The 27,181-nt window shown below is 39.7% G+C and overlaps 1 protein-coding gene across 1 annotated transcript in view; it reads right to left on the bottom strand.

Moving 5' to 3' along the window:
* Window positions 1-16,142, bottom strand: part of AstA (allatostatin A) — a 90,811-nt gene extending 74,669 nt beyond the window's left edge. Inside the window, exon 1 of the mRNA XM_083129481.1 lies at window positions 16,033-16,142. Coding sequence (XP_082985607.1) covers window positions 16,033-16,057 — 25 coding nt within the window. The 5' untranslated portion in view covers window positions 16,058-16,142. The remainder of the gene's footprint in view (window positions 1-16,032) is intronic.
* Window positions 16,143-27,181: the final 11,039 nt, after the last annotated feature.

The raw sequence follows: 27,181 nt of genomic DNA, 5'->3' as shown, positions 1-27,181 counted from the left end.
TTTTCTATATGTCACTTCGATTCTCACGTGGAGAGTGGAGGTTGTCGTCGTCACAGGAAGATATTTAGATGTACGGGCATTATGGACAGGTCTGCTTACGTGTGCAGATTAGACCAGTCGATGAAGGACTGCAGCAGGCATAACCCACAAGAAGTTAGGAACAAAATGAATTTTGGCAGAGATTTCGAAAAAAAATATACCGTAATTGACAATTAGTCTCAAAAAGTGAAAATTCAGACATATTTTGATAGTTTTTTTCAAAAGTTGAAAATAGAAATATGAACACACTCCTACACTACACATAATGAAGAATAATATTATTGTTGTTAATTGGCGCACACTAGAATGCAGCACGGAGATCATTTAAACGCACGGCCATCAAAATAGGCGGCTGGGCAGAATTGCGCGGGTGCCATATGAGGGAAGAGCAAAGCGAGAGCGGAACAAGAGTCGCTGGTTCCCGCGCACTGTGTGGCAACGTCAAACGGGCTGCGTTGCCTAGTTCGAGCGTCAGACCGACCTCTCTCCGGGGCACTTTCGAGTCCCATTCGATACAGAGCAATTTTTTTTTTATTGAGCAATTTTTACACCGAAAGTACCCCTGGGGGCATTGGTGCATGTACATTACAAAATACAACATGTTGACATCGCACATAATATATATCTATACATCAATTTGGCAATTTTTTTTATAATAATATAACATAATATAATAGTAAAACACACAATGACAAATTATTTGTTGAAGTGAACTAGTGCTGTAAAGGTACATGTTATATAGAGTATACAATCTAAATTTATTTTATAAAGTTCGTTAATTCTTGAAATTCTTGAACTGAATATAATGTGTATTCCAATAACAATTTTTTCACTTTACTTTTAAAGATTGTGGTTCTCTCAAAATTTTTATAACTTTTTGGTAATATATTGTATAACTGGATGCCTGAGTAAAAAGGTCCTGTTTGGTATGCAGTTAGCCGCACTTTGGGAATGTGGAAGTTATCTTTTTGTCTGGTATTGTAATCGTGAGTGTCTATGTTCCTTGGATAGTTCGATTTTGTTTCGTGTATGAAAGTAAGTGTTTCAAGTATGTACAAACTTGGAAGTGTTAATATACGTAATTTTTTGAAAAGCTGTTTACATGTATCAGTTTTATGTGCATTTACCAAAATACGCAATGCTCTTTTTTGAATTTTAAAAATCCTCTGCGATTAAGCCGAGTTTCCCCAAAATTGGATACCATATCTCAAAATACTTTCGAAGTTTGAGAAATAGATATTTAGCAAACATACTGTATTGAAACTATTTTTTAAGGTTCTTCATTGGTAACATACGGTGTTTAGCCTCTTGCATAAATGATCTATGTGAACTTTCCAGTTTAGACACTCGTCTATAAATATTCCAAGAAATTTTGTATTGTTAGTAGCTGTTATAACGGCATGCCCTACTGTGAAATTATATTGCTTAATAGAAGAGTTTTTGGCTCTAGATACACCAAATTTTATTATATTAGTTTTTTCGTTGTTCATAGAAAGTTTGTTTTCTGAAAACCAGCTTTGTAGTTCAGTAAGAGCTTCTTCCGTTTTTTGAATTAAAGTTACATCGTTAACAGAATCTACAATAGGGGTCCTAGTATCGATCCTTGGGGGATTCCAATAACCACATCTTTCAATTCGGAGTAATATGTTATATGTTATTGGATAAGCTATTTATTGCAACGCTCTGTTTTCTATTCGATAAATAGGATTCTATTAATTTGTTTGATAGACCGCGGATTCCGTAGTATTTTAATTTCTCTAGTAGTTTGTGATGATTCACACAGTCAAACGCTTTTGATAAATCACAAAAAATTGCAACAACAGAATACGTTTTGTTTATGGCGGAAAGAATATTATCAATTACATCAAAAATGGCATTTTTTGTTGTTTTCGATTTCACAAACCCATTTTGTTGCTTAATGAGTATCTTTTTATCTTCTGCATACTTCATTATCCTATTATAGATTAATTTTTCGAAAATTTTTGAAAAAATTGACAATAAGGAAATTGGTCTGTAGTTTTCAATTTTTCTTTTATTTCCTTTCTTATACAAGGGTATTACTTTTGATAGTTTTAGACAATCTGGGAAGCTGCCATTTTCCATACACTCGTTAATTAATTTAGCCAAAGGCTCGTTAATGTACGTGCAAACCTCTTTGATCACGTTAATCGGCATTGAATCTAGCCCTGTTGACTTTTTGTTTTTCATATTTCGAATTATGTTGGAAATTTCTTCGTCTATAGTAGGGGTCATATAAAAAGAATGCGTGAAATATCTTTTCACGTTATTTAACTTTTCTTTGTATGTGTCCGTTACGCTGATGTTACGTTGCAGGTTAAGTGCTACATTAACAAAATAATTATTAAAAGTATTAGCTATTTTTTGAGGATCTGTCTCTATTACATTACCTGTTTCTAATATGATATCTTGATTCGTGTTCGTTTTTTTACCTGTAATATGATTAACTATTTTCCATAGTTCTGCAGTTTTGTTTTCTGCAGTTTTGTTTTCTGAATTATTCAACTTTTTATCATCATATAATTGTTTGCAATGTTTTAATGTTTTCTTGTAATTTTTGTTGAACTGTTTGTAATGATCTTTAAGGGTAGGAATGTTTGCATATTTACTCTGTTTATGCAATGATCGCTTTAATTTGCTAAGATTTTTAATTTCCTTGGTTATCCATAGGCAATTATTTTTGTTGTGAAGTCGTGCTTTTTTATGGGAAAACATTTATTAAAATGGTATCTTACAGTATCAAGAAATTTTTCGAATTTCTCGTTTACTTGTACAGCTATATTGTTTATAAAATCCCATGTTTCTGATTTAAGCGCGTTTCTGAATTTTGAAATGTTCTCATCATTGTTTGTGGGTCTGACAAATCTGAATTTTGCGCGTGGTTTATGATTTCGCTTGTCTTCTATTACGTTTACCTTAATAAGCTGAGAATCATGGTCAGAAAAACCTATGCAAGTTTCTACTGAATATTTATTAACGTTTATATTGGTAAAAATATTGTCTACAGAGCCGGTGAGCGTGTGAATTGAAAGTTCGTTACAGGCCCCAGAAATGGAGTCCTATATCTACACATCGGACTGGTCTTAAACCTCCGAACACACTGGGTTGTGCTCCGACGTGGCAACAACGCGAACTTCTGCCACCCGCCTAATTTCATGGCCGTGCGTATAGTTCGCACGGGCGACGCTAGATAGCGTACGGCGTTGAGAGTATCTTCGCTTAAGCGAATATCGCTCGGACAGGCAAAACGAGCGGTATACGCTCGAAGCCCTGTAATACACGTATAGTTGTCTGTTGTAGAGGGTCCTCAAATATGGATCGTGAGGTGAAAGACGCAGTGAAATTGAAACTTAAGTAAACATAGTCATCATCTCCATGTTAAAATGTAGTTTAGTCTGTCTATCTTGTCAATACAGTGACATACGAAAATGAAATAGATGATTGTGGGCTGAAACTGCCAGGACGTATATTTTACATATATGTGAATACGATTAAAATGATATTCCATTGTCTACGCTCAAGGGTGGCAGACTCAAACGAGTAAAAATGGTCCCATGCAATAATCTAGTAGAGGGTGTTTTACATGGAAATTTTAAAATCAGGTAACTTTGGCCAGCACCTTGTTTAAACAATGAGGTTTACTTAACATTCGTGCTATTAAATTGAATATCGATGAATACACCATGTGCTTTCTTTGGATTTTTTGTTTTTGTCTCCTGACAGAGGAAAGTGTGAACTGTGTGAGATGTGAAAACGGCAAGAGTGGAAACTGGGACAACATGGGACCCAATTTGAATTGCTGAAGGGAAAAAAATCGTTAATTTATTTTCGTAAAACAAATGCATTGTGCATTTGTCACGGGAAAATCGATGAAATATTTCACGTTGGACTAGCAGATTTATTACACATTTTTCACCTTTTTTCAGTGAACAACATTTCATTTGAAATACATGTAAAAGTCTGATTGATTTTTTCTCCTGCGCGTCGAAGAAATCATATGCTTGGGTCGGTGTTTTGTTTCAATGGATACCTTAGAATTTGCACGGCTCAAGTGACGCGAAATTAAATTCCCGCAATGTAGGTTGCCTTTACTTCTCGCTAAGGTACAATTACTTCAAATTCAAATGTAATAACCCAGACGCAATTTATCATGAAAATCCGTGCGGTTATCGGATTTACCAATTTTCGCAGCGGACCGCGTATGTTCATTCAGAATCGCGCTCCCGTACGTGCACACGAAAAAAACAAATCTCGAATCGCATTTCAGGGAGCCCCATCGTTTTTGCATTCTTCTGTTCATGTTTTCACTCAATTTGAACCCAATTCGAAATCGCCGCCTTCGAAATTAGCGTCCAGGACGTTAATTCCCGTACAGCTCGTCGCTTCTCCAATCCGACGGGCATTAGGGCAGCCCCCACTCACAGGATCAATCCGAAGCACAATCAAAAAGTCAATCACAACCGAACGGGGTAAAAAGTCAAATGAATTCTCTGGACCCTCTAATTGCCGATCTCGGTTCCGTCATTTCACCTAACCTTTTGTCCTTGCCTAAGCATAGAGAGGATGAAACGTTTTAGAGCAAATGGAATGTGGTCTAACGTAGCTCAAGCTCAGTGTAGCGAGACGACTGCAAACAACAGGCGGAAGCAAACACAGAAGCAATGGACAAGCAGTTCCATTGTAATCCAATCAAGATACAATCTGATTAGTAATGGTGCAGATTAATATTAGCATAAGAGATACAGAGCGCACATGTCTTCTCGTACAAGAAGAGAAGAGCTGCAACTACTCAGGCTTGAATCAAGATAAAGGTAACACCATTAAGCCTTGTTTCCATGATATAAAAAAACTCAATATGCTGACCAAAGCAGTAATTTATTTTATTATAAAACATAAACTAAACGTAACGTTTCAACCTTCTAGCAAGGTCTTCTTCAGACTCTGCACCAAGTACAAATATAACAAGGTACAAAAAGAGGACGATATATATACACAAACATTACTCCCCTCCAGACTATTAGAAAGTTGTTCTGGAACATTCTAGCAGGTGGCTTTCCATTGTCAGCTGTACTTTAACCTAAAAGGGTAAACATATTTACTTCCATATAGAATGTGGTTGGACAAGTTAAGCTACCTAGATATATTGATGAAAAGGAAGACAAGAAATTGAAACCGCTTGGCATCAGAAGAAGTGTGCAGCAGGGGTATTCTGCCACAAAAGAAGTGATGTAAGTGAGGTGACAAAAAGAAATTTTATAAAGAATATGGAGGACAGAATCAAGAAAATATACACGAAAGAATGTGAAAATGAAGGAAAAATAAATAGCCTATGGAAACAGCTGGAAAAGAATGGCTATGAGAAGGACGATAGACTGGACATAAACAGAAGAAGGAATAAAAGTGGCAGGGGAGAATTAGAAGAGGAAGAGAAAGAAAAAGAGAGAAGGTTTGGAATAAGGAGTATGGGGAAGACCACAGAAAAGATATGCAAAGTGCTTAGGAAAGCGGGCATTAAAACTTACAGGAACGGAGGGAGAAGCATCTTAAGAATAGCGAAGAATGCAAACAAGAAAAAGGAAAACAGAGAAGAGAAAGAGGAAGGGATTATCTACGAAGTGAAATGTAAAGAGTGTCTGAGTGTGTACATAGGAGAAACGAAAAAGAAGGCTGAAAGACAGGTTGAAACAACATAGGGATGATGTACGACTTAAGAGAGAGAGAAATGCGATATTTAAACACACGAGAGAAACAGGACATGACATAGAGTGGGATGAGGCTAAGCAGTTAGGAAGGGAGAAGAGAATACTAGTGAGAAAATGGAAGGAGGCCAAGGAAATAGAGAAGAAAGGTGAAGAAGACACAATGAACTGGAATGGGGGACTGAAGTTAAACAAAGAATGGAAGAAGGTGTTAGAAAGAGTGGAAAGGACACGATAGAGAGAAAAGAGAAGAAAGAAGAAGAATGAAGGAAAAAGAGCGTGAGATAAAGAGTCCAACCACATTCTATATGGAAGTAAATATGTTTAGCCTTTTAGGTGAAAGTACAGTTGACAAGGGAAAGCCACCTGTACTTGGTGCAGAGTCTGAAGAAGACCTTGCTAGAAGATTGAAACGTTACGTTTAGTTTTTTTATAATAAAATAAATTACTGCCTTGGTCAGCATATTGAGTTTTTTAAGATAAAGGTGTATGCGTTCCGCACGCAATTCGGAAAGTAGAATCTGATAACAACACCAGTAGCATCCATGTATCGAAATGCAACAGCAAAATATTTATGTATTTTATTTATTTCTCACACTTTCTTGATCACGGCCGAAGGTTTGATCAGCACCACTCCCGTCGCAGTGTTTCCTCCAGGTACTCACTTTATACGACGCTGGATGGGCGACGGAGCCAAGAAAACAACAATAACAGCAGGACAATGCAAGATGGCACAGAACAAAATTGGTTACATGTACATTCTTAACGATTGTCGGAAACGGCGCTCTGAAGATAAAATATCAATATTGCAGGCAGGTTATTATGTAAGCCAGGAAGCCTATAGGAAAGAGTCTTGGAATGGAATTGCGATAGAGCTTTACGTAGCGGATCGGCCGCGCGGTTACTCGTAGATGAAATTGATTGGTTAGGAATTCGGTTCTAATGTTGCCATTGATGATTTTATGCAAAACATTCAAGTCTGCTAGTTTGCGGTGTCATATTGTCCTGTTTTTGTCCTTCTGTGTGTTGAGTGCCCCTTTAAAGCTTCAGCTTTTAACCTGAGATTTCAGTTTTCAGAGATAGTTCTTGTTAATTAGTGAATGAAAGAATTAGATTTAAAAAAAAGTGAGAACATTTTTAACACATTTTATTTTGGTGCGGTCTGCTCTCAATTTTGTTTAGTTAAGGTGCTCTCTCCGTATTTGCACGAAGGGTAAATATAGGCTATGTGCTGATATGTAAAATTCAATCAAACCAAAAAATATAATAAGTTAACGATCGTTGCAGTGGCGGCCGGTGTTCTGTCTCTGTGGGTGTGCACCTCAGTGTCACATCCAGAAGACTTGCTGTCACCCCTCCCAATTACTCATATTGGTTTTCGCTTACATACTGATGCCAATTGTATGACAATTCAAGTTATGATGCACCTTTCACTGATAATGTGACTGAAATACCCCTATTGCCCTTGGAAAGCCTACTGACCCAAGCCAGAAGAGCCAGATCAAGGAGTTCCGCGTTCGATCACCCGTGGAGATACATTGCACATTGCACAGTCCCGATTAGCCTATATGAGCATAAAGTGGAGTTCGATTGCTCGAAACAATTGTAATGCTCAAATTGCCTACACTTAATAAAAATACTATTTTTGTTCTACATAAATACAAAGGTTTAGTAAATATTGTAAACTACCAAACGGATGCAAATATATACACGCAGGAAGAAAGACTTTTTCTCTAATACAAACAGGCTGAAAATCCTTACTTTAGCTACCGCATACCCTACAGCGGCAGGTACCTCTACTAGCTCCATCCATAGCGTGTGTTTAACAACGGAGTAATCACGCATGGTTTCTTCTGTATAATGTAGTTGAAGTATAGATATGCAGGACACTTAACAGGTCTCATTCCAATTTCACACCCGGTGCTTTAACCGCAACTTAAAGTTGTTTGACGTCATAACTAACCGAGGTTTGATAGAAACATTTGAAGTCAGAGAAAGAATCCCACTCATTCATATCACTAGGAATCTCAAATGGATCAGGTACAAATATTACTTCGACATTTTTTTACAAATAGACGTCATGTCTTTTCCATCTAAAATTAGCCTCCCCTGGGCGATGTTTTGATTGCCGTACAAAAACGCTCTCTGAAAGAAACCAGCAACAAACAGGGTTGAGTAATCTCCACCATAAAAGCTATTGAATAATAAACCTTTTCCTGCTCCCACAAAAATAGGCAATAATTAGGCTGGAGAGTTCAATGAACTAACCAATCTCTAACTACGCACTGGTAATGATCAGGCTGGAAAGTTCATACGAACTAACCGATCACTGAACTATGTTGTCTTAAAACCATTACAACTGATAAGTGAGATATATACTAATTGGAACTATTGTTTCTGTGTGTGTTTGCGTGAGTGTGGGGATAGCTTGATGATTATCCAGATAAAAGTGCATTTGAAGTTGTAATCTCTCTGCGAAAATTGATATTCTACAAGTCGGAGCTGTGTTTGTTGCTAACCTGTCATATGATGTACCGGGTGATCAAAATTAAAGTTCCTCTCCTCAGAGCCATCTGTAGACCGTTCGAAACATCAGATTGAGGTGATGCTTGGCACAGAGTAGTGCTTCTCAACCGCCGGGTCGTCGACCGGTGCCGCGCCCTGGTATCAATTATACCAGGCGGTGAGAGGTTCTCCTGAGGTTTTCGACTCCAGAGCTGGCAACCACCTGTAAAGAAAGCCTTTCGTTCGGGGGTTTCCACTCCGAAAACAGGAAATGCTTTCGTGACAGTGGCCGTAATGCATCAAACGATCTGATTGGGGTGCGCGTTGCTTCCCGCCTCCAAATTTGGAGACTGACGGACGGGCACCACATCAATTTAGTTTGCATAGAAATACAAATACAATGAAGTGGTAATATTCTGATTAATTGGAAATTTTTGGTGTCCGAAATGGAACATGCAGATGAAATCAACACTTACCAAATTGATTTAATGATAATTTGAAACGTCAATGCGAAAGTCTTTAAATAATTGATATTCCTTCTTAATAAGGTTGTCTGCGACACTTTTAATGCTTAATAAAGGTGATATCGACTTAAATTCCAAGAATGTGAAGCGTTGAACTGGTCACGTACGTAAGTGTTACCATCACAGCTACTGTTTGCTAGGTTTATTCGAATAGTTAGCCCTCAAGCCTTTGGTGCGATAGATCCGGTGTTCGAATGCCCGTGCGTGTTCAAAATCGACCCAGCATTGTGAGCAGTGGCGGCCGGTGTTCTGTCTCTGTGGGTGTGCACCTCAGCGTCGCATCCAGAAGAGTTTCTGTCACCCCTCCCAGTTACTCATATTAGTTTTCGCGTGCATACTGATGCCAATTGTATGACAATTCAAGTTATGATGCACCTTCCACTGATAATGTGACTGAAATACCCCTATTGCACTTGGAAAGCCCACTGGCCCAAGCTAGAAGAGCCAATTTGCTTTCTCTACTAGTCTGCTGGAAAGAGTTTCGAAAAGTGCGAGTCTCAGCCGACGCGAGAGATGTACTGCAGGCAGTGACGTCGGTGACACGCGATAGCAAATGTGAAGTGATGTTGAAACATTCGATGCTTTGAGAGAAACGGCGTTCAGTGAAGAAATACTAGGGACGTTCAATATATAAGTTTCCCTGTGCTATAAAATATTGAATAAACCAATACCATTAAAAAGAAGCACATGGTTGACAAGCGCCATCCTTCGTCTACAAGGAACAACAATCGAGTCGTTATCAGACGTGAAGGCGCATGCTCAAGGGCGAGAAGTAAATGCTTGTTCGGAAAACGCGGGCTCGCGTCATAAGGAGTTCAGAAGCATGGATGCTAAGGGCGTTCTGCTTATGGACTTTTTGGAACGAGGAAGAACAATTAATGCTGACCGTTATTGTCAAACATTGGATAAACTGAAAAAACGCAATTCGACATAAGCGACCAGGTCTCCTGTCAAGTGGTGTCATTCTTCTTGACGATGACGCTCGCCCCCACTCAGCAGTGCAAACACAACACAAATTGAAGAATTGGGGTGGGAACAGCTCCCCCCTCCATACAGCCTCGATTTAGCGCCGAGTGATTTCCATCTTTTTGCAGTGTTAAAGTCTGAATTGCAAGGTTACCGTTTCGAAACAGATGAAGAAGTGAAGCGGAATGTGAGAATAGTGCTCAATAGCAAGAGCCCTCATTTTCTTGCAAAGGGTAGGGACAAATTGGTGCAACGCTGAGACAAATGCCTGAATCTCTATGGGGATTATGTGAAGAAGTGAGGAAGGATTCCTCCTACACATGCATGTATAATTTTCTAATGTATCTTAAAAATATTTTTTTTACAGCCTAGGGAAACTTATATATTGAACGACCCGTACATTGGAAAATAATTGCATTTCAGATTTATTTGGGTGTGCAAGTGTGACTGTGCACACTGGTACGAACCGCCACTGGTTGTGAGGATAAGTTTGAAGCTACTTGAAGCGGTCTCCGACCAGGTACGAGCAGCAATATGATTCGATGCACTAACCACGTTTTACACAAAGAAGAACCCTCAACGGGATGTTACGCCAGAGTGTTTAATTTCACTCTGTCCACCAGGTTTCTGCCAGTCTTATAGTTAACAACAACGGGCTGAAAAAACGTGTACTTTTGCCGACCGCAGGTGAAGTGGTTAGCACAGCGCGGTTCGAATGTCCGCCTAGGCATGGATGTTCATTGCGAGCGTCCCTTCAGCAATTACATCATATCATGCTCATCGTCGCGAGGTGGCAGAGAAGCGACGCGAAATAATACCACCGCCAACATGTTTTTTAAGAGTTATTCGTACTGTAGAGAGCGTTAGCATCTTGCTTCGTTGTCGTTACATGATCTTATTACGTTTTTTAAGAATTCTTGAAAAGAACATAATAACTTATGCTTGGCAAGGTAGGGAAAGCATAAGAAGAGATGCATAGGAAAAAGTGGAAACTTCTTAAATAAAATGTCACTCCCTTTGCAGATGATGCGCTGAACTAAAAAGGCAGAGACAGATCTTTCTTTGGGTGTGTTTGTGCCTAAGGTATTCCGGGAAAAAACGCCAACGTACTAAGCCCCGCGACAGGTTAAGTTTGCAGCAGGTTTTATGTATTAATCCGCGTAAAAAAACGGTGCTCAGCATCTCCCGTGCCAGTCTTGCCTCAACCGCCGAGCTAAGAATCTTTCCTGCCAGTCTTGCCTCAACAGCAGAGATGTTCATATCACAGACATTGAGAAAATCAACAGTATTGCAGCGGAACTATATTCTGCGCGCACGTTTGTGTCTATACATGCGAAACGTTGCTGCAAACTTAACTTGTCGCGGGGCTTAAGTAGCATTCTTCTGTTTAAGTAAAGAAATTTGGAAACACGCTCTCAGACGTGCGATAAGATTTCTGTGCACGTTCTCGTTCCAAATCTAATATATCTTGCGCCGACCTCCGTGGTGGAGTGGTTAGCACAGTGGTCCCTGATTCGAATCCCGGCCTATATGTCGGTGTTCTTTGTGAGTGTCACTTCATTACACTTATCCTCATCGTCGCGATTAGCCAAAAGTGGAAGAAAAGCGACGCTACATAACAATCATACTAATCACCACTCATCTTCATCGTCGGGATTAGCTAAAAGATGCGGAAGAGCGAAGTGAAATAACTAAAATGCAAAATACGCATTTTAAGAGATCAAAAAGTCTGCATTTTAAAAATACGAATTGTTAATATATTTGGTCCCAAAAGGGATGAAGGCACATGAGTGGAGAAGGTTTCAAAATTTAGAACTGTCCAGATTGTATTAGAATAAAATCAAGAAGACTTAGGTGGGCAGGCCATATGGCACGATGGAAGAGGAAAGAAGGATTCTTGTTGGGAAACCTGATGGTAAGGGAACAGTAGGAAGGACAAGGCGAAGATGGAGGGATAACGTTGAAATGGACCTATTGGAAATCGGTAAGGTTGGAAAAGATTGGATTGATCTTGCCTAGATGGAAGGCTTGTGTTGCTGCAGCCATAAACCTTCGGGTTTAAGAAGGCTGGAGAGTGACTTAGTTAATATGAACAAATTGGATTGGACATCTTGAGCTAGCTTCCAGCTCTTGTGTCTGAATTGACAAAGAGTAGTTCGTTTGTACTTACAATAGGATCTAGCTTACTGGCAACTATATTTCGCTTTATGACTACAGGCAGTGTTGACGTTCCAGTCACTAATTGTTGGACCAGAACGGTTTCGGTCAATGTTCGTTTCATGTCCCGAAGTTAATTGTAAATTATTCCTGTATAGTCATGTACTGTTCAAAGATTGGAGATCGCGCGTATCGATAACCTTATTCGAGCACGGCTCACAAGCTCACTACCGTACGTGGCCGCGGTGGCTCAGTCGGTAACGCGTCTGACTACCATGCTCAAGGTCCCGGGTTCGATCCCCGGCCGGTTCAAATCCGGGAACTTTTCTAAGGTTGGAAGCGGCCCCGGCGCCCACCCAGCGTCGAATAACATGGGTACCTGGGGGAAACCCTGGGGGGTAAAGGCGGTCAGGGGCGTGATGCTGATCACATCACCCCCACTCACGACCGGATCAAGAAAGTGTGGGGCGTTACCCCCACACCCCCTATACGCCTTCATGGCGTGGTGCTATGCACAGGGGAGAACTTTACTTTTTTTTACTAACTTTACAAATATCAAGGACTGAATTTATTTCGAGTTTTCATATGTATTGTGTTACTCTTTTATGTTATAACGCATCAGATTTTACAGCGGTGCGAGCGGTTTCGGGTTCGATTCCCGGTGGGAGGCCACAAAATTTCGGTTTTGACTCAGCTTCGTGAGAACAATTAAGGAGCTACTTTAAAAGAAGTAGTGGAATCCGGTCTCAAAAGGCAGAAAAGAGGCGCGACGGGACTCGATGCGCTGACCACGCGTCACCCAATTAAAAATCCGCTCTGGCAGGCCTTGGCCCTTAGAGGGCTGTTGGGTCATGGAGTTATTTTAGATGACATCTAGACATGCAGATTTTCTTAATACTATTTTCCCTTAGAGTACTGGAAACACTCTTTAAGCGTTATTTGAACTTTTGTGTTATGCAGAGAATGTCATTTTGAATTACCTATAAGCGGCTAAGCTAGCCCCCAAAGAAAACAATATTAAGAAGGCGTTTTCTTCTAGATATCTTCTACGCGGTGTGGATGTTTTCCCATCAACGATATCCTATGTGAAGCTTAAGTTAGATCATGCAATAACCACGCACAGACATAATTTCTACTGAGATTTATTTTCTTGTCTCCATATTAACAATGATAGTGTTTACCTCTACAGAATATCTTGTTAGCAGAGACGTCATCGGGTGACGTCATTGGACGTACAAATATCCTCACATAATCCATCCATATGTTACTTGTCTATATGATGCCTCTGCATTAAAATACAGTTAATGAGCATTAACTAGAGAGCGCGTATATTGTCTCGAATAATTATACAATCTTTCAGTAGCGTAGTAGTTTTTAGATTTCTTGCAGAAAATTTATGTGTCAGCGAAACCGTATGTTATGTACAGTCACGGACACTTCTGGGTTGTAACGATACCATTTCAATGGGATTGTTACAACCCAGAAGTGTCCGTGACTGTACATATAGGATGAAGCACGATGTTTTTGAGCCGGCGTCCGTGGCGGAGTGGTCAGCACGACGCACTACGAAGCTTAAGGTCCAAGGTTCGAACCCTGGTTAAGACATTGGTGTATCATTGTCTTTCTTTCATCATCCTTTCTATCGTCGTGATTAACTCAGGAGGTAGAAAGCGACGTCGCAGTAGATAGAATAAGATATTTTTCAAAGAAATGGGGGGTTGTTTTTTCTGAATATACTCAAATGTCTACCTCTCTTACACGTAGAACGGCCTGGAAACTTCATTTTTGTAGGTTTACGACGGTCTGGCTCCTGGAGGCAAGGCCAAATATAATCCTCTGTGGGGTGTGTAGTGGCGTGTCTTATGCCCATCTCTGTACTGAGTATTCTTGACACAGCATTTGTCTCCACAAAATTTGTTCTGCTCAAATAATATGTTACTTTAATTTACTGACATGCTGACGAGTTTTTTTTTGTTATGGTGGCTTATGCTCTCATATTTAGAGAAGGCTGGTAATGTAGTTCCAGCGCTATCATATCCATTACGTTTTTACAATGTGCAATAATCGGTGAATACATTTTCTACTGCTAGTCACTGGCTTGACTAACTTGAGACGTAACTAATTTTTTGTCTTGAACGCTGTGTGAAATTTCGTTTCATAAGTCACCCTGCGTATGAGTGTGCGTGCTCATGGACACTCATATAGGCTACTTGCATTTTTTGGTCTTCCAGATGGACAAGTGGTAGCGTCGTCGCCTTTTAATCAAGGGGTCTCGGGTTCGATACCCGGTGGAGGCACATAGTTGTACGGATAGTTGTAACAACTCAATACATGAATTCATTAAATATGACACGTTCTCCGCAGGGGTTCATATTGGCAGAACCTCGCTAGCCTGCAAAATTAAGCTCAGTGGGAATTATTACAAGCATTGTCACAACACGCATGTGTAAGTACATTCTAAGGGAATGGAGCCAAATGCACTGGCGTGGGCAGAGGAAATGTAGTGGAGCTAAAGCCAGCCCCCTCCGAAATTTTTAGAAAAATCAACATTTTCAAATAAAAGAAGTGAATAACGCGGGATGAATTCAAACTTTCTTAAAATGACCGACGATTGTCATTTTTTTTAGAGTGGAATGTTTTAAATATACGAAATATATTGTGTATGCTTCCCTAGAATACAGCTAAGCAATATCCACTTTTACTATTTCAGCCCCTCCAGAGTAAATCCAGTGGCCAAAAGTGATATTTTAGCAAATAATATTTTCGAATTAAAGTCCATTCCCTGAGACGTGCGCGAAAAATATAGTTTCATATGGTTCCGTAATACACCATTGAAACATAGAGCGAGTTTTCAAATATTAACAACAGATGGTGCTGCATGATAACAATTATATTAATTGCAAAACACATGTAATATGTGCACAGAACAGAAGAGACTTTGGACTAAACTTTAGGAACTGATTACATGTTGTTTAATTACAATGTCAAAAATTAGAGTTTGCAATATTTGTTGATAGGCGCCCGACATTCATTTAAAATATCATACTTTAATTAATATAGGTCCAGATGGAGAGACAAGGATAATATAGAAATTTACGATTTGTTTCATAGTACCTAGTAAGTAAATCATGACTGCCAGTTGAAGAAATAATCTTGCTGTCAAGACATGACATTTTATTGGTTCGATTCAGCTTAAACACTATAGGCCCAGTAGCTATTACGATCTTTAAATGGTGGAGAAATATCTTTGATTAGAAATATCAATTCTTAAGTTTCAAGTGATATGCAATAAACAAACTGAATCAATAAATATATCAGCGGCGTGTCTAGGTGGGGTTCACGGAGGTCCCCTTCCTCCCATTGGCCACGATTTACTTTAAAATGCGTAGGATACCTTGACATATGTGGGTTTCGATATTTTTGTGAGAAATTTTCATCTCCACTTTGGAACCTTGCCTTGTTCCAGCGGCACACCAAGCGTGCCATTTCGATTTGACAACCTCTCCGATAGCGTAGTGATCACCTTGTAATCACGGTTTCCTGGGTTCGATCACCGGTGAAGGCACATTGCATTGGTTCTTGTCCCATTCCAAACTGCATGTTCAATCGCGATTAGTCAATTTGATCTCAAAGCGTGCTTAAATGAAGCTTTGCAAAGTTTGACTTGGGTGATTACTTACGGACATTGGCGTACGCAGGGGGAGCTTATGGGGCTAGACTCCCTCCAGAAATTTTTAGAAAATTAAAATTTAGTAAAGAACTCTGGAGAAATCACGGTGGTAAATGCACAACCACCTTAAAATTACCTCAATTACAATTTTTGTCGTAGAATAACTTTTAAAACGAAGGTTAAGAATGGTAAGTACGAAATATTTTCTGTGAACTCTCTTGAATTCAGCTACGTATTATTCACCTTTACAATTCTGGACCCCCCATAAAATACACCGCTCCCTCCATTCAAAACTCCTCGACCCTCTGTGGGAATGAAGTCCCAAACAACCTCGGTGCATAAAGAGACAGTGTAGCCAAATCAAACGTGAGAGAATGTCTAAATGAGCAATGAAAATTTGATGATTTCAGTGCCACACACACACACACCTACATATGGAAACAAACGAACTCACCGTTAGATCTGAAGTACCACGTCATAGCCACTGAAAGCTTTCCCGACGTTCGAGGGCTGCAGGTCCTGGGCGTCGAACTCACGGGTCTTCGGCTTGGTCTTGTGTTAGTCCGCCTGCAAAGGATTGCGGGTACTCAAGCGCTCCGCCACACTTTTATAACACTTGCAGAGTACAGGAGAGCCAATAGATAGTTCCCGCGCATGCGCACTGGGGACCGCGAGAGGAGTGGGCACGAGAAAACGGGAGAGATCGTGTCGCCCACAGCGCTCCGGTTGTCCCGCTGCTTTCGGGGTGGAAAACAAGACGAAATAATCTGGAACTCGTATGTAAGGCATTGTTTGCATCACCGACATGATATATTTCCCAAGACTGGGAGAAGGATTTTCTTGTCTTCGTAAGGGAAACTAAATTTACAGGAGTTTACTAACCAGATTAAAAAGGAAGACGTTCTATAATATATGTTTATTATTCGGCTTGATTTACAACGTTGTGTTTTCCCGCTGCAGCACGCCTTGCCTTACTTAGAAAGGGAGGGTGGTGTGGAGAGCACCATTCTCCAAGGACATTACCTCCTCATTTACCGTTGTTATATTCCCGCCAAAAAGTGACGCAATAACACGTGGGGCACTCGCCAATCAGCTTCATCTACCCGTTTCTGAGTTGCTTCAAATGGAGAGGTGGTGTGGAGAGTACCATTCTCCAGCGACATTCTCTCCTCTTTTATCTTTACGCTCCCGCCAAAAAGATGTGGGCCTCCCCGATGGCGTAGTGGTAACGTCGTCGCCTTGTAATCAATGGGTCCCGGGTTAGATTCCGTGTAGAGGCACATTGCACAGTGATTCGGATCCCACTTTAAACTGTAGGTCCAGTCCCGATTAGCCTATCTGTACATAAAGGACATACCGTCTTCTCTTATCGTTGTTATATTCCTGCCAAAAATGACGTAATACGCTCACGTCAGCCAAACAGCCAATTAGCTTCATTTACATGTTTCTGAAGCTTTCTCCGATTGTTTCTTCTCTTGTAGTGCTTGCAAGGCTCTAAGAACACAACAGATAGCTAATTTGACAAGTTATTCATCCTCTATTATATATTCATGCTAGTCGACTGAAGTTAACAGCGGAAAAAGCATATAAAACAGCACAGTCACTTATTGATTTTTAGTTTTCACGCCAACCGCTAGGGTGCAGATATCCGAACTAAATTTCCATAATTAAATTTGTTCGTGTATTGAAGCTAGCCATCTTGATCTCTTTTCATGCTAATAACAGAATTTTCGTCTTCTTCGAAATCTCCCTATCTTTGTAAAGTAAGTTACGAACCTCTCCTCTTATCTCCTTGTCGTTTTCTCTTCTCAAGACGAACTTTTAAGAAAATCCTGGGAAGATAGTCTGCGAAATGCCTTAGGTACTTCATGTACGATCATGTTCAAAGGTGGCAGAATTTTGTATCATATTCCATAACCGAAATTCTGATTTATGTTTCTTTGTAGCATTCATAGCAGAAACAGAACGAAAAATGTATTTGTTACTGACGTGTTACTGCTTCCTGTATATATGTACACGTGAGACCTTTCATTTACAAACTCGAAAGACCAGAGGATCAAATGCCAGACAGGAACTTGCGAGCAATATTATAATTGAACACGAAAATGTTAACAAATTATATAACTGACATGATTTTGCATAAGTTTTATGTTATATATTTTTTTCATATTTGCCAGGAAATTACATATTTGCTAATTTACTTTACATAAAACAACATATTTCGGTATTTTTCCCTATCCTGATCCTTTTTCCTATATTTTCGATCTCTGAAACATGATGAAGAAAATTTGTAGTTCACGTGACGTCATAGTTTCTAATCAATGACATGCACAGTGCTTTCGGTCACCTAAAATTGAATGCCAAGTCGAAACACGAGGCTGAAGACCAAAAAAATACGGGAACTGTATGACATGACATAGAGTGGGATGAGGCTAAGCAGATAGGAAGGGAGAAGAGAATGCTAGTGAGAAAATGGAAGGAGGCCAAGGAAATAGAGAAGAAAGGTGAAGAAGACGCAATGAACTGGAATGTGGGACTGAAGTTAAACAAAGAATGGAAGAGGGTGTTAGAAAGAGTGGAAAGGACAAGAGAGAAAGAGGAGAGAAGATGAAAAAAAAATGAAGGAAAAAGGGCGTGAGATAAAGAGTCCAACCACATTCTAGAAGGAAGTCAATATTTTTAGCATTTTAGGTGAAAGTACAGTTGACAAGGGAAAGCCACCTGCTAGAATGTTCCAGAACAACTTTCTAATAGTCTGAAGGGGAGTAATGTTTGTGTATATATCGTCCTATTCTTGTATCTTGTTACATTTGTACTTGATACAGAGTCTGATGAAGACCTTGCTTGAAGGTTGAAACGTTAAGTTTAGTTTATGTTTTTAATAAAATAAATTACTGCCTTGGTCAGCATATTTAATTTTTCAAAAGTAGCTATGTAATTGTATTCGATTGTTCTTTCTGTAACGCTTTTTTTACAATTTATTTCGAAAGATGTGAAAAGTAATTAATAGTTGACAAAATTGTTTTCTTAAATATGTCCACATTTCTGTCTTTTCTGAGTTTATAAATTTGATACAAATTTTAATTTGAGCAACCTATGTCCTTACAATTATGTTAAATATGTTCAAATAAAATAAATATGTAGCAGAATTCTTGAAATTGCTTGAATACTCGATTATTATTAATATTACATATTCTTTGATACTACATATTTAGCTACACATTCTTTTAATAATATATATATTAAGGTACATATTTTATCAATTCATCAAGGGTCACGGGTTCGAATCCCACTCGGGCTTGGTTGTTTCTGAATGTCCATTCATCAATTTCATCACTCATCCCCATCTTAGCAAATTAGCCAAGAGGCACAAAACGCGAAGTAAAATAAACTAAATCAATCAATCAATTTATCAATTCATAATCATCATCCTTCGCAGTTTCCTGCCTCTGGCTGGGTCGGCATAGAAGTCAAGCCTCTCCATCTGGTCTTCCACCACTCCTCTCCTTCCACAGTGTTCGAATCTTGTCCTCTTCTCCTAACAATCTCCCCTACCTGCTCTTTCCACAGACACCTTGGTCTCCCCCCTGGCCTTATTCCCACTCCTTTTGCATTATAAGCTCTTACTGGCAGTCTTTCTGCACCCTTTTCATGTGTAGAAACCATCTCATCTGTACCTGATCTATTCTGTTCTGAAGCTTCACCACCTCCACTGTCTGTCGGATCTCCTCATTCCTTATTCTATCCCTTCTAGTTTTCCCCAATCTCGTCTGCCTGCATCTTTCTTTTGTCTCTCTCTGTCATTGTCCAAGTCTCTGCACCATACGTAATTATTGGCACATAGTATGTGTATCACCTTGCATTTATCAATTATTGTTACATATTTTGTACTTTGATATTACATAAAAGTTCGTGGTCTAATTATTATTTATGGTTAAGCCACCTTTGTAAAGAGCGCTCTCGCATGGACGAGCAGCGGTGATGTAGCATGTAAGAGGGTGAAAAGGACGGAGGAAGGAGGCTTCGTCTGTCACGTTCGTGCAGTGGAAAATCTCTCGTCATCTGATTCTTGAGGAACAATGGTGAAGTGTCCCTTAGTTTTGTCTAAACTGAAGTAATGACCAAATTGAAAGCGGGTGACGTAGTTGTTTTTCTATTACGGTTGTTAGGATGGTGTGGATATTGCAAATGTGGGCGTGGCTAATGGTAAAAGCAAGTAAGAGACGTATAAGATCACGGTTGCAATTGGAATCTGTGGACTACAGTTAACCTGCCTTAGTCAAGACTATCGACCAAGTGCGCATGCGCAAAGTGTACGAATGAGGTGTGTCGGCTGCTAGTGAATGCACTGCCATCTACCGACAGAGCATGGAAGTTCCAACCTACTGTAGTAACGTCTACTTTCATTTATAATAATAAACAATCGTAAACAATAAGTTCGTTCTCAGTTCATCCAACAAACTAGGCTCGTCATCCGTGGTCAATATGTAACTGAGCATTACACAGGCTATTACACGGAAACATTATTTCCCATTATATCTAGTTGACGATCCCCGAATTCAAAGATAACCGATAGATGGCTCTGTATAAGTCAATTAAGATTTTCGTGTCAACTTGATTAAAACTTCCAGTAAATTTAACTCCTGTGGCAATGGATGTTTAGACAATTACAATAGCATGATTTTGAAATAAATTTCTTTACATAACAAGCACATATAAGGCTGCTAACTCTTAAAAAAGTAACTTTTCCAGAAATGTTTATTTCTATTCTTTATGAAATAAGAAATGAAAATTGTTTGTTCTAGAATATACGAGTAGTCCATCAGGGTTCATGAACGTTCCATGTTTTTCTTACTTATAAGCACACCACCATGAATGTGTGACAATCACGATTTCTTAAGCATAATATTATGAGTCTTCAGACACACATTAAAATCTGAAACATTTTTTCGTTTAGCTTGTGATAAAGTTACAAGCCCGCAAAGATGTGAGATAAAAGTACATCTTAGAAGTCGTATGAAAACATGCTCATCCACGTACAATATGATGAAATGAAAAGAGTTAAACACCCCGTATTTTGTTGATAGAACGACAACATGTCAATAACAATTTTAGTGTAAATTAAGCTAGACCTACATGTCCCTGAATGAATCAAACAACAATCTGTGGTTAATTGTCTCTATTTATCCTTTTGACACTTCATTTATAAAATACCCATTTGTTACGTCTATCCAAGGTGCACATCATTCCTGCACAAATCTGCAACAAAGTCACAGAATATAAATATTTTTGTTCAAATATGACTTCGCTCTCCAGAACATTTAGCCATCTTTAAGCCTGAGAAAAGCATTTTTCAAAACCTAAATTTTAATCGTTTTAGATTTTTCTTCTGGAAGTGTTGTGTTGTGCTGTGTGTCAGAAATGACTTGGACCTCCCCGATGGCGCAGTGGTAGCGTCGTCGCCTTGTAATCAAGGGGTCACGGGTTCGATTCCTGGTGGAGGCACATAGTGGTTCAGATTGCACTTTAAACTGTAGGTCCAGTCCCGATTAGCCTTACTGTGCATAAAGTGGACTTAAAACATAAAATCAATCAATCAATAAGAAACGACTTGTTAATTTTTCTCATAGTTTTGCATCGCAAATATGGAGACAGGTATTAGCAGAGTTGTTGAAGGTGCAGGAATATTAAATACATTCCATTCCGGTCGAGGAGAGAAAATCAGCAAGCGTAAATGGGTTCTGGACCGTAAAGAACCTATTTATCTGAAATAATTTCAATTCGGTCCAGGAACCTTCTTTTTCCTGATCAGTTTAAAGACTGTCCAGGAACTTTATTTGTGGATCAGTTTAAAATTCCGTATTGAACTGAAACAATACCCAACTTGGACCGAATTTAAATTGTGTGAGAGGAAAGTTTCCGGTCCTGTTACAGAACCCGTTAGAATGTATTGTTTCTTGGACCATTAACAACCCTGGGTATTAGTATTCGATCTGTAGATTCATCTGGAATCATCTTTAACTGAAGAAAGTCTCCGGAATCTATCACGCACTTGATTCATTCTCTCCTAACTTACTACAATTTACCCTTAAGCTGAGTGCGCAGATGCGTCACTTTGAGCAGCGCCCTGCTTGCCTACGGCGCTATCAGACCCACCCTGCCGCCTGGTCACCTACAGATAACAGAGGGGGGAAATAACCGATAGGACTTTTGTTGGCTACCGACCAAAACGCGGGGCCTCCAAAAGCATCCTCTCGTAGACCTGACCCTGGGCTGGTAAAATCGATTCGAGAACTTTGTGCAATGAGAAGGATGAGATAGAGAATCCCTATGAACTATCCTCGAGTTTAGATTAATCGGTCTTTGGGGTGTGGGGCAATAATAATATGGATATTTTTGCATAGCATTAACAGAGCGGCGTAACTAATCATTTCACCCCCCCCCCCCCACCGCTTGGAGAGGGGATTCTTTTATTCATTTCTGCAAAATCATATGTCGTAGCCTCCCCGGTGGCGCAGTGGTAACATCGTCGCCTTTCTAGTCAAGGAATCCGGGTTCGGTACCCGGTGGAGGCACATAGTGGTTCGGATCCTAATTTAAACTGTAGGTCCAGTCCCGATTAGCCTTTCTGTGCATAAAGTGGACTTGAAAAAAAAACTCAAACTCAACACTGATGACCTCCGTGGCGGAGTGGTTAGCACAGCGCACTACGACGCTTTTGGGTCTCTGGTTCGAATCTCTGACTGAGCATGGATGAGTGTCCCTTCATCATTTTTATCATATAATTACTCATCTCCGCGATTAGTCAAAAGTCGCAGAAAAATTGTACGAATTCCTTGTTTTAGAGTTACACCCGCGAAAATTAATGGAGTTTGATATAAATTTATGAGTACAATTAATGTAAAATTTCGCCATGCCTTTGTCCCTTGATGATAGAATTTCCTGGGTATTAAAGTAACACAGCCACAGTTTACAATACATGGTGATTATACATTCCTGCATAAACAGTTTTTATTACACAATATATAACTCGCATTTGAACATTTTTATGTGGCGTTGCTTTTCTTCCATTCTTGGCTAATCGCGACAATGAGGAGGATTGCATGTAGAGGTAAGACCACGTTCACAATCTCAGCAGTTTGTGGTGATGGTGTAATCAGCACCACGCTTTGGCCGCCTTTACACCAAATTTGGCCCCAGGGTATTCATTTATTAGTGTCTGGGTGAACACCAGAGCCTCTTCATGCAGGGACATGGCTTCAAAAATTCACGTCACGGGAATAAACCCAGATCTCCAGTACGGATCTACTAAAATGTATATTGAATTTATAATCACCCTATGTTTTTCTCGCTTTCACTAATAAAAGTTTATTAGATTATTCATTTCATGGAGACGGACATGCTTATAAACGAGATTTGCATGAGAGAAATTTTGACTTGAATTTGCCTGCTTTTGTTTCATTTTTACTTTAATTCCATTTGTAACTATTTTCAATCGCAATGTTTTACTATAGTGCTCTTAGCGTTTTTCTTTATTATTATTATTATTATTATTATATGCACAGTGTTACACTTAAGGAAAATACTTTTTATTTATTTTCTAACTAACTTGATTAACCTGCGTGGCTAGCACAGCGCGCAACGACGCCAGGGGCCGGGTTCGAATCCTAGCCTGGGCATGGATGTTTGTGAGTGTCCAATTTCATCATATCCTCACTCATCCCCATCTTCGCAAATTAGCCAAAATTGGCACAAAGAGCGAAGTAAAATAAAGCAAATGAAAACAAACAGGATAATTTTACATAAATTTCGATACCCTTCATGTGGACGCCCTGTAGTATTTACTCTGATGTGGGAGCAATTTCAGGGATACCCATCTCTTTCCTAAACAGATAATAATCAATGTTACGAGTGCATTTGAACATCGTGATCTAACCCAGATCCTATTCAGTAAAGTGCTTGAGTGTTCAGGGGTGACAGTTTCTACGTGCTGTCATCCTCCACTTTCACATTCCCGTTTACTGTAAGGGAAAGAGATCCCCGCCAATATGTAACACGTACGTGATACGGATCACCTCGCCCCCGCCCAACCAGCCTATCGGAGGCACGAACGCAAGATTTTCTGGTTACGTGTTTTGTCGAGGATCTAGGGGATTATGAACCGGCTGATTCTTGGATTTCTCTATGAGAATTGCAGGTTTTCCCATTCCCTGGAGGTGAGAGTGACGTCAGATAAATACCTACATTCCGTTTGGAAATGCAAAGTAATTATGATGTTTTGAATGGTTTCTGTTATTAATTCTAGATGTCGCCACTTTTAATTCAGTTTGTATTTAATCAAAATCCATCTAGAATTTTCAAATATGGTAGACTTCTTTACATTTTGAATTAATATGTATTCTAATTTCTATTCATATTCTATTCCATTTCCTTTGTTGCCATCGTGTTGTTTTTTAAATAGCTTTAATGGTGATAATACGAGGGAAAGTTAAATGGGAACCTTAATTTGTTTCTTATTTAGTAGATAATTTAGTAGAAGGAATCGGTTAATTCGTATGAACTTTTCAGCCTGATCATTACCAGTGCGTAGTTAGAGATCGATTAGTTCATTGAACTCTCCAGCCTAATTATTGCCTATTTTTGTGGGAGCAGGAAAAGGTTTATTATCCATTTTGCCTTGACTCATCTCACTCAACAGGTCGCTAGGTGCCGTGGCTTGCCCCGAGTTGATAGCTTCCTGGAGATGAGGCCTGCTCGAAAAGGTTTATAGTATATTTTGTATGTTAAGTTGCACAAGTTTACTTGACTCTTTGCTAATCCACATATACGTATGTTCTATTCTGTTAGTGCCTGTACACCTCAAGAAGAGTATATTTGGAATCTATGTGCAGTCAGTTATGAGCCACCGCGAAGGTCTTTTTTCCACCCATCTGCGTGCGGACTGAGGCCATTGTCGAACTTCCTCCTCTATTTGTAAACTTGCTGGCGTGGTAAGACATTGAATTTGAATTTTCCGTGGTATGTCTATAAGTCTTAGGCTTCCAGAGGGCAAGAAACCACTGCTCTTCGCTGGTGCATATGTATGCAGGAGGCGCCATCTTCAAAATGACAAAAATGTTGTTGTGAAGCTCACTCGATCAGTGTTGCAGCCTTGAAGTCGTTTCGTAAATAACAGTCGATACCTCATGTAAATTTGAGCTGCTTTCAGTCTGTCCTGTAAATTTTGTTCGACTTTTAAGGTTTTCATTTTATTACAGTTGCTACTCAGCACAATAGATTTGTTCAACATGAACACTAACTACACACTGTGTCTGGAGTAAGAGAACGAAAACAAGCACTCTGCGCAAGTAGTGACTCGAGAAGGCTTGACCAATGAAAGCATGAGACGGGAAAACACGGCTGCAGCTACCAGCCGTTTGCAACAGCTCGCACTGCTTTGCTCCCCCGCTCGCTTTCACCCCTTCTCTACCGCCATGTGCGGTCATGCTCCACAGATTGTCCCGACAGAGTGTAATAACAAGACCAATATTGAAGTCACGTGCAACCAGAATTATATCGAAATCTGAAAGCTCTCTAGCTCCAAAAGAAATCTTCCAACAAATTTACCAGAAGATGGCACCACCTTCACATTAGAATTAATCTTGCATCTGATTCACAATGTGTTTCAACTAGCAGATAGTTAAGAGTAACCTTAGAAGCAAAAATTTCTGGGTATTAAACACAATTATCAGTTTAGAGATTCCAGTAAATTAGGATAAGATATTTAGATTAGTGGACGGACAGTTGATTGGTAGTTAATGATAATAAGGTATAATATTCGTACTTCTCTGTGTCAAAAAAAAATGGAACTTGTTGAATTCTACATTTTTAACCGCCTTTTTGTGCATCATCTTCTCTAGCTATATCAGTTCTTTAGATGTTGGGAAGTTATTGGTATCGATAATATATTTCAATTTATGAGCTAGTTTAAGCTTTCCTGGGAGCAAATGACCATGTACTTTTCTCGGGTTTAGGACTATGTGAGTTTAGGACTTAACCCAGTTTAACTTCATTCTCATCTCCAGCGATTGAAGTATTATGTGGCTGATGCTCTCTAACTAACTGCGCTATCATTTTCAGCGATGTGTAGCTGATGTTGTGTAGATAATGTCACTAATCTTCAGGAACTGAAGTATTGTATGGCTCATAACGTCAGACCGACTTTATTCTCATCTTCAGCGACTGAAATATTTTCTTGTTCATGCATTCTAGCTAACTGCAGTATCATCTTCATGGACTGAAGTAGTGTGAAGCTGCTGGTGCTGTCTAGCTAACTTCACTATCATATTCATAGATTGAGGTATTCTATGGCTCATACCGCCAAGCTAACTTCACTATTATCTTCAGGGACTGAAGCATTGTTCATACCATCAACCTAACTTCATTCTCATCTTCAACGATTGAAGTGTTATCTAGCAAATGCTGTCTAGCCAAAGTCGCTTTCATCTTCAGAGATTGAAGTATTGCGTAGCTGACGCTTTCTACCTAACTTCACTATCATCTTCAGAGACTGAAGTACTGTGTGGTTCATTTAATCGAGCAAACTTCATTCTCATCGTCAGGGACTAAAGAGTTTGAATAATTCAATTTTTGAAAATGGGACCACGAAAGCTTGAAAATTAGTCCAAACTCACCCAGAGAACCTTTTCATATTTGATTCAATACACGTTAGGTCGCTTTCCTCAGCTTTTATTTGATCCACGCCATTATAGAAACCAGATTTTAGGTATAATGTGAAGCATTTGGCAACCCCTGCCGCAATGTAAATGTGCTACGGGTTCTGAAGTTGCGAAATCACATTTCCAGTTCATTAATAATTCAGATTAATGCTCTCTGATTATGATGTCGGAGGAACAAAATGCCACAATTTCCCTCCCCTTGTCTAAGACCTGTTGCTGCCTTTTAGGAGAAAGATGTTTTCAAATGTCACATCTCTCAGGACGCTTGGAGATCGATTTTGGAAGATATCAGTTTGTCATCTAAGAGTAAGTGCCGTGGCTGGGTGATCCCCTTTACACAAAGCGGAGACTGGTGGATGTTGACTGCCTTTCTTTTTGCATGGCGTGGAGAGATGTTCTTCGGCGCATTTGACGCATCGTGGAGATGCTTGGAATGTTTCAGAGGAGTACCCCAATCTCTGACATCTATACCACTGCAGAAGTACGGTTATGCGATATGGCTCCATGGATATTTTGTAATATCCAAGATTCTCCATTTTGGAGAGTTGTTTCCACTTCCCCTCTCTTGACAGAACGACAAGGAAGAGTGGAATTGGTTTGCGCGTATGGGCTGGGCCCCGTTTTGTGAGTCGACAGATTCTTTTAACTGAGTAGCCTATTCCAGTTACTTCTGCTTGTATGGCGTGGAGTGGCGTGTCAATTGGTAAGCCTCTGAGGACAGCTTTGAATGGACGCTCCTTCTTGGGTAGACCGTATGCCATGTGGATATGATTTGTGTCGCAGTAAGATTTCACAGTGTTGAAATCATCTTCTGTTTGACATTGCATTGTTACGCACGCTGCTGTGTGCTTGATTAGCGGATGCTCCTTGAGATGATGTACAATT

This window comes from Lepisma saccharinum, chromosome 10 (assembly GCF_977018435.1).
Source record: "Lepisma saccharinum chromosome 10, izLepSacc3.1, whole genome shotgun sequence".
NCBI lineage: Eukaryota > Metazoa > Arthropoda > Insecta > Zygentoma > Lepismatidae > Lepisma > Lepisma saccharinum.
The sequence above is the reverse complement of the archived record's forward strand: the minus strand, read 5'-3'. Positions and strand labels throughout refer to the sequence as shown.